The sequence below is a fragment of the Indicator indicator genome, chromosome 7 (genome assembly GCF_027791375.1).
Source record: "Indicator indicator isolate 239-I01 chromosome 7, UM_Iind_1.1, whole genome shotgun sequence".
NCBI classification, from domain to species: Eukaryota; Metazoa; Chordata; class Aves; order Piciformes; family Indicatoridae; genus Indicator; species Indicator indicator.
The window spans coordinates 11,867,573-11,876,332 of NC_072016.1; the positions used below are offsets into that span (position 1 = coordinate 11,867,573).

The following is an 8,760-nucleotide window of genomic DNA, read 5'->3' on the forward strand; positions in this document are numbered from 1 at the left end:
TCAGGCTGGGGGCTGTGCCCCTCTGTGTCCGGGCACGGCAGCTGCCCCGCGCCGTGGCCAGGAGGGTTGCCAGGCTCCAACCCAAGCCGCAGGGGATGGGGCACGCCAGCCCCGCACGTCTGACAGGGTGGGATAGGGGCTGAGGTGTGATGGGGGTGTTGGCTGACGTGGGCCTGCCGCTTCGCCCTGAGCCTCGGGGGCGATGCAGGGATGCTCCCCTGCTTGCGGTCCCCCGGGCCACCCCCACTTCGGAGGGGACATACGAAGGCTGAGCCGTGGCAAAACATTACCTCGGTGTTCCCGCTGTCGCCACGCCTGGCCACGGCTCCTCAGCGGGCTGGGCAGCCCAGAGGTGTCGACCTGCCTCTGCCCTTGTCCTCGGCGAGGGGGGCAGGCCTTCGGACTCCTCCTCCGGCCGCCCCGACGCCTCCAATAAGCCCCGGGGGCACCCAGCCTGTGCTTGCCTTGCCCAGCCCTACTTTCCCTTTCCTTTCCCCCTCCTTCTTCCATCTAAAAATGGGAGAAAGGAGCCAGGCTGCCGGATCGGAGCTACCTTCCTCCCCCCATCCTCCTTCTCCTTCCCTCCGCTTCGCCTGCAACCTCGCCCCGACGGTCGGGAACGGGACCCAGCGGTCCGGCGGGGACATCATTGGGGTGAGCTCCCTGCGGGCTGGGGGGACTGTCCCATCCCCGCTTCCCGCCCGCCCCTCGGTGTGTCCCTCCCTCACCAGCCCCTGGCCTGACATCCTCCCGCTTCCTTTCCCAGCTCGGGATTCCTGATGGGATTAGTGGGGATTTGCTGTGCGTGAGCCGGGAGCTGCTGGGTGCCACAGATCTGGCTACCGTGCTGGGGGGTGCGGGGAGGGCTGGGCTCTGGGTGATGAGACGCGAGGCAGTTCCTGGGGCTCGCAGGCTCACCCTGCACCCCTCCACAGCCCTATCGCTGCGGGTCGTGGGACGCTTATTGCTCCAGCCGAGACAGCAAGGTGCGGCACCCAGGGGTGCTCCTGCGGCTAGGGGTGCCCTGGATGGGTTTTGCTGCACACCCTGAGCCCGGGCTGGGTCGAGGCTGTAGGATGTCCCTCTGTAGCCGTCGGCTCCACACAGCTTGGTCCACCCTGCATCTGGAGCAAATGACAGAGGGGGTGGTGGTGGGAGTATAAATTTAGGATGTTTGTGCATGTAGCATTTTGGGAGGGCTGGGACCTGCTTTGGGGAGCTGCATCTTTCAGTGATGCTGGGTCCCCCAGGCCAGAGGGCATTGGTGTGGCAGATCACAGCATCTGTGTGCCCCCTTCTAAGTCCCTTTGCCCGCTGTCCCCTCCCAGCCCTAGGACAGGGATGCCTGGGTCAGGCAGCCAGGACAAGCAGCCTGAGTTGGGCCTTGGCCAGGGTAAAGCCTCATGCTACAGCCACGAGACCAGCCACGGGGAAGCCAGATTGGATAGGCTGGGTGCTGGGCATGGCACGATGCCAATTAGGACTGTGCTGATCCTTCCTCCTTTCTCCCAGCACCTCACCTTCCCACTCCTGTCAGTCACCCTCTTGGTGTCCTTTGGCTCCTCCATGCTCTATGGCTACAACCTGGCTGTGGTGAACTCACCGGCAGTGGTAAGGGACAGGCAGCATCTCTGGGAACAGGGAAAGGGCTCTGTGTCCCTTCCTAGAAGGGTAGAGGGACTGCTACTCATCAGCCCCATATCAAAATGCTCGTGCTTCTCTTGGGCAGTCACCCAGGGAGAGAAAGGTCTGGAGAGAGGCAGGAGAGGGGTATGGGAGCCTGCATTCATGTAATCCTCCCAAGACTGGCCGCTCCTGGAAGGCAAGGGCTGGAGAAAACTGCCCACAAACTCCTTGCTCCAGCTCCAGCTCTGCCTGTGGCATCTCTAATTTGCCCGTAAGCCCCTCTGGTGATGAAGCTGGCTGAGCAACCAAACCAGCACATCCAGCCATACCATCACATCCTGCCCTGAGTCTGCAATGTTGTTAAACCTTTGACATTTTCTGTGGCCTGTCTTTTTTCCTTTCTCCCAACACGATTGGTGCCTGTGTGTCTCTCTCTGCTTCACAGCACATAAAGGCTTTCTACAACACCACATGGGCCCAGCGGTATGGGCATGGGCTGGCCCCTGGTCCTCTGACCCTCCTTTACTCCCTTACTGTCTCCATCTTTGCCCTGGGAGGGCTGGTGGGCTCCTTGCTGGTGGGGATGCTGGTGAACCGATATGGCAGGTAAGTGAGTGGCATGAGACAGGATGGTCAAGTGAATGGGGTGGGGCTGGAGGGGCTGCCCTGCTGCTTGTGTCCTGCTAGGAATGGCACACTGAGCCGCAGCGCTTTCCTTGTTCTCCTGGCTGGTGGCTTCATGGGCTTCAGTCGGCAGCTGGGCTCCCCTGAGATGGTGATCATCGGCCGCTCCATCACAGGGCTTCACTCAGGTAGGTGCTGCCTGGAATAAGAGGTTGCATATGGCCCCTTCCCTACAGCCTGTTCCCAGGGGGCTGGAGAAGACTTCCTATTCCCCGTGGCTGCAGGCTCTGTGGTGGGTGTCTCCATGGGGCAGACAGGGCCACCTCCTTGGCCATAGTGTCCCCACTGTGGATGGTGCTGGGCATAGGAAGAGTTGTAGTGATGGTCTGGCTCAGCACCCTTCTTCCCACTGCCTTTCCCATCCTGATCCCTCCTGTCCCCATCCAGGTATCTGTCTCAGTGTGGTGCCCCTCTACCTGGGAGAAATCGCCCCCAAGAACTTACGGGGTTTCCTGGGCCTTGTGCCCAGCATCTTCATCTGCCTGGGGGTTTTCTTTGCACAGGTCCTGGGCCTCCCAGAGCTGCTGGGCAAGGTGAGCACAATAGCCCAGCCCATGCACACTGGACCCTGCTCTACCTTTCCTGTGACATGTCCCATTTTGACTCCTTAGGACAGGTTCTGGCCCCTTTTCCTGTCAGTAGTGGTCATTCCTGCCTCCCTCCAGCTCCTGCTGCTGCACTGCTTTCCTGAGAGCCCACGGTACCTGCTGATAGAGAGGAATGATATCTGTGGGGCCACTAAGGGTGAGAAAATGTCTTGGGGGAGACTAGCTCTGGGAGGTGCTGGGCACTGGTCCAAGGTCTCTCAAAACCAAGGTGTATCCTTCTAGCATTCTCCCAAACCCAGACCTGAGAGGCCCCCCTAGTCCTTACAGTTCAGCCCTTCTTGTCCTAACCCAGTTGCACCATATCATTTCCACGGTGCCCATATTCATGGTGGGAGGTATCTCCTCAATTCCCATGGATGCACAGCCCCATGGTTCGGGGTTGGGGGGGTCCTCTGGGGAGGCTGAGCCAGGGCAAAGCCGAGCCGCTGCCTCTAGCTTGTGCCCACCCATGAGCATCCATCCTCTGCCCTGTGATGGGGAGACATGCCTGCAGCTTCCACTCTCCCCACAGCACTGCGCTGGTTCCTGAGGACACCTGATGTGCAGGATGTGATTGAAGAGATGAAGAATGAGCAGCGATCCCTCTCCTCTGTGAAGATGGTCTCTGTCTGGCAGCTGCTGCAGGACCCCTCCGTCCGCTGGCAAACCCTCTCAGTGGTGGTGGTGAATGCTGGCATGCAGCTCTCAGGGATTGATGCTGTAAGTCCTGCAGTGTCTTTACCCCAGGACCTGCCTCTGCAGAGCCCAATGGCTCCATTGGCAGGCTCACACTAAGTCCCCTCCCTGGCAGATCTGGTTTTACACCAACACTATCTTCAAGAACGCTGGGATCCCTGTGTCCCAGATCCCCTACACCACAGTGGGCACTGGTGCCATTGAAGTTGTTGCTGGGCTGATTGGGGTGAGTGATGGATGGACAGATGTTTACAGCCTTTCGATGTCACCTGCCATCAAACAGAGGGGGCTGGTTGGACCCCCAGATGCCACCCGTTGTAACAGCACAGCCCCTTTGGTGGAGGACAGAGGGTTTACCAGGGAAATGGGATGGAGAGAAGGGATGGGAGAGGCCCAATCTGTGGAGCCATAGCTAGGAGGAGTAAGGGAGTTTTGGGGTAGGTGGGTAGCAGGGAGGTGAGGTTGATGTGAGATGCCAGGCAAAGAGCAGGTAGGAGGTGATGAAGGGGGCTAAGTGGTTCCTTCTGGCTCAAAATGTAATTGTCACTCTCTTAGCAGAGCCACATGTCCCCATCTGCCCCCCCAGCCAAGCACCGGCCTGGCCCCAGGCTAGCAGCCCAAGCTCCCCCCCCCCCCCCCAGCCAGGCCTCATTTAGCTGGAGAGTTAGCACTGGGCCAGGCAGATTTATAGCCATCGTCCCATCTGCGAGTGTCACCCGGGGCCAGCCTGAGCCACCCGGCACTAAATCCGCTGTCTGACAATTAGAGAGATGGATGGGGTGTGGCTCCGCCCAGAAAACCAGGACCGCGTGGGGACTGCTCCCCTCTCCCCATAGCTCAAACCCACGGCAAAATGGGGCTCCCCCGTCACCCCCTTGCCCCTCTGAAGGGTCTCCCCTTCTTCCCTCTCCCCTCCCTTGCCCGTGGGGCTGCCACAACCCCCCACCAGCCGCCCCCTCTTGCAGCCAGATTGCTCGGGAGCAGCCCCGCAAACAGCCCCCGACGGACCTGCCGAGATTGGTTATAAAATTACAGGCATTTGTTCTGCTGTCAATACCCTGCCTGCTCCAGCCGCTGCCGCACCGCCCGCGCCCGGCCTCCGCTGCCCCGCCAGCGCCCGGTGCCCAGCCCAGCCCCGCACCTCTGCTCCCCGCTGGTGCGAATGCGACCGCAGGACCAGCCCTGAACCTGCCCCCTGGTGCATGCTCACCCCAGGACCCCGGAGCTCTTCCCATGCCCCAGCCCCAACCCTGGAGCTCTGAGATGGGGCTGCCCCCAAACCCAAGATGCCACTGAGAACATCCTTCTACCTTCAGCTGGATCTTGGGTTCAGGATGTGACCACACGCTGGTAGGGAGCTCACACCCCACCCCCCCCCCACCTCCCCCCCATCAGTCTGTGCTCTCCCTCGGCAGTGCTTTACCATTGAGAAGCTGGGCAGGCGGCCCCTCACTATCACCGGGTTCTGCGCTATGGGCATCTGCTCAGCTGGCATCACTGTGTCCCTGCTGCTGCAGGTAGGATCTGGCTACCACTCCCCTCACCCTGGGCTGCTGCCATGGTCTGAGGCTGCAGCCCTGGGTGCATCAACGAGGGGTGACAGAGGGATGGGCATCACTCCAGGGCGGGGAGCTTGTATGGAAACGAGGGGAGATGGTGCTTCCGTGCAATGTTTGCCCTTTACAGGAAAGGAAAATTCAGAGAAAAATCCCACCACTTCTAGTAGCTTTTCTACAGAAATAGTTGTCCCAAATACAAAATGCTAGTGACGGTGGAGAGCTCTGCAGAGTCCTTGTGCTGCTCTCTGCTCCCAAGTGATGCTCCCAGCAGCTCTGGGGACATTTCAGCATCACAAGTTCCTAAGCTTTGCAGAGGCTGACCCTCAACAGCTGTGCCCAACACCACGCATTCCTTGTCTGCATCTCCCCCATGTGTCCTGCACGGCCACCATCCCCAAGGGCTGTTGCCAAGCTGAGGGGCAGGTGTGGAATCCCATCTGGGGATGCTGGGTGCAAAGTTCAGGGCAACCACCCCAGCAGCATCCCCCAGCCCTGTGTCTCCTCACAGACCACTGTGCCCTGGATGCGCTACATTGCTGTCACCTGCGTGGTTGGCATCATCGCTGGCTTCTGCATGGGACCAGGTGGGTCTGGGGCCAATGGGAGGGAGGTGTGGTGGGCATGAGGGTACTGGGTGAGCAGGCAGCAGCAGGGTTTGCAGGCAGGTGGCAGGATTAACACCTTGCCCCATTCCCCACAGCCAGGCCCTGGGTTAATTTGCTGCACCCTGCAAGCAAGTCTCCATCTCAAGTGCCTCCAACCCCATATGTCCCAAGGGCACACTCCACCTCCTTTCCTTCATCTCTCCTTTCGAGTCAAGCAGGGGAAAAGCCCTGGCAGCCTTCCCCAGACCTCTCTGGAGGTGTCAACTGCTCTCATCACAGTGAGGCTGAGCATCATCCCACCCCAAGTGAGAATGGGTGAGAGACTGGGCTCAAGAGTGGGCAGTGAAACCTGGACTGGTTTACCCAGATGATGTATTAGCAGAGCTGTTAGCAGATCTATAATTCATCCTCAGCCCAGACTTTACTCACTGTAATTACATCTTTAATTAGGATTTTAATGGCTCATTGTTCACAAACAATGATGAATAGGAGTTTTAAAACCAAAAAATACATATCTCTATTCTTGGCGAGCTGTCAGTAAGAGTCCATCAGGGGCTCCACTCCTCCCTCACTTCTCAGCACTACTTTTTCTTTGTTTATCTTTTCCCTTGGAGCACCTTTTAGAAAGAGCCAGCCCTGTCCAGGCAGTAGGACCCTGAGTATGTCACCATGCCAAACAGTCCTCTGTCAGATCCCCATGAGCCCTCAGATTCCTCCAGAAAAGGAACAGTCCTGGGATCCAGGGCTGCTGGCTCAGTGGCATGTGGCAGGAGGAGCTAAGTCTGATCAGGAGAAGTAGCCACAACCTGTGTCATTTCTAATGGCCAAGATAGCTTGGGCAATCATTTCCAGTCATTCTGGTTTTCACCCCTGCATATGAGAAAAGCCAGTTGGAAAGTGGAATTTTGGTGTCCTATGGGAAATTCTGGTATTTGGAAATGTCCTACCTAAATCAGTCACAGTGTCCAAGCCTTTAGCTAATCGATAGAAGGAAGCTTCCTAAATCATTTGATTAAGGGAGGCTGGAAAGGGCATTATGGAGGATACCAGGACCATGTTTCTCCAGGCTTGTGATCTGTGTGAGATTTAACATATCAGCATCAAGGCAAATTGTTGTGAAATGAGGATCCAGATGAAATGTTCCACCTTGATTTTGACTCAGTCTGAAACTTGCCAGGCAAGCAACTTGTGAAATTGCTTTCAGCACCCAGCAAGGTGCAACTGTGGTCTATCAAGGGGAACATCACTCACCCATGGAGACAGATCCCAAAGAGAGATCAAAGACAGACCACTGGTCCACCCATCTCCATGGTCTCCATCTCCTCCAGCCCTCCCAGCACCACCATTTTAACCCCACAAGTGGTGCTGGCTTCAAACCCTTTGGTCACAACACTGAAGGAGCTGTTGACCCCAGGGGTACATGAGGCAGCCTGTTCCCCATACCCTTGATCTGTCCCCTCCCTTTGCAGCTGGTGTCCCCTTCCTGATGACAGCTGAGCTCTTCACACAGTCACACCGTCCTGCTGCCTACATTGTGGGGGGATCCCTCAACTGGCTCTGCAACTTCACTGTTGGCTTTATCTTCCCCTTCTTGCAGGTACAGGTCTGGAGGGGTCATGGGAGGAAGAGGGAGTGGACACACCTTACTGCTCCCCCAGGACAGGATGCCAAACTAGGCTTAACCCAAGGGACATCCATGCTCCTCACTTAGCTCAGTGCTGGCAAGAGCTAGCCCTGGGAGGGGTGGCAGGAGGGGACACTGATTTGGGCCATGCCCACCTTGGGGTTTCTGGCTCTCTGCCCCATCCCTGCTCTTCTGTTGTTCCCAGATGTCAGCTGGTGCCTTTTGCTACCTGGTTTTCTGTGGCATCTGCCTGCTGGTGGCTCTGTACATCTACCTGATCATCCCTGAGACCAAGAACAAAACCTTCATGGAGATCAGCCACATCTTTGCCACACGCCGCTCCTTCCTCTGCATCCCAAACCAGCTCATTGGGATGATGAAGCTCAACGGCTACGGGGCCTTGGAGAGCAGCTCCCTGGAGGGCTCAGGGTCCAGCCTGCCCTGATCTGGATGGGCTGGTGGGGCAAGGATGGTGGAGGAGGCTCAGGGCTGAGGAGGGGAGTGGTGGCTAATTTACACAAACTCAGTCAGCTCTGGGTCCCCAAGGACATCTCACCACGCTGCAGCCTGTGGTGAGGATGAGCTCAAATGATGCACCAGGCCTGCATCAGCTGCTGCACATTTCCTCTGTGCTGGAAGAGACACCCACTCAGAAATGAGGGAACCTCCTGGCTGCAGGGGGTTCACATCTCTCCTGGGTATGGGAACTTGCCAAGAGCTTCGCACACAAGGTGTTTAATAAAGAGCGTTGCCTCCAGAGCCATCGTTTAGCAAGCTCAGCCTAGGACAGCAAAAAGCAGAAAGCATGGGTAGGTTCCCCCCCAGTGCTGGGGAGGAGCAGAAAGGGATGAGAGGCTTCCCTGCCCTGCCTGGCTAGAAAGGTCAAAGTCTCCCCACATTTCCTAGGAAGGGTGGCCAGGGTGACTCCCAGGCTCTTGTGTCTCATCTGGTTTGGTCATGTAAACCCAGAGGCTGTCACAGAAGTAACAGGGAGCAGCTCAGAGCTGGGGGTGACTACCCAGCCACTGTGCCCCGCCACAGCCTGCTGGAAGCCCCTCACTGCCTGGCCTCATGTTCTGACCCCGCAGAGAGTGCTGCTGTGGGACTCTTGCACTCTTGCAAACTGCTGAAGCAAAAGGTATCTTGGGTACACCCACATCCCTTTACTGGGACCCTGAGGTGCTCCCCAAGCACAACCTCTTCCACGTGTCTTCCCTGAATCCTGGAGACTGTGTTGGAGGCTGCCATGTGTTCCTGGGACTGCTGTGGGCATGGCAGTTGCATGACCGAGGACCCTCACAGCAGCTCCACAAACACCACAGGGCTGGGAGCTCCCAAGCCAGCAGACCCCCAGGGAGGTAAGGTTTGTAGACAAACTA

The 8,760-nt window shown here is 57.8% G+C and overlaps 1 protein-coding gene across 1 annotated transcript; it reads left to right on the forward strand.

The window, feature by feature from the left end:
* The first annotated feature begins 202 nt into the window (after positions 1 to 202).
* On the forward strand, positions 203 to 7,826 carry LOC128968033 (solute carrier family 2, facilitated glucose transporter member 9-like). The gene is given in 14 exon segments (XM_054382354.1): positions 203 to 352; positions 387 to 461; positions 463 to 654; positions 1,513 to 1,611; positions 2,072 to 2,232; positions 2,314 to 2,438; positions 2,698 to 2,843; positions 2,922 to 3,054; positions 3,430 to 3,617; positions 3,709 to 3,819; positions 5,009 to 5,110; positions 5,661 to 5,736; positions 7,227 to 7,354; positions 7,587 to 7,826. Coding segments are annotated over 14 exon segments (1,926 nt in total).
* Positions 7,827 to 8,760: the final 934 nt, after the last annotated feature.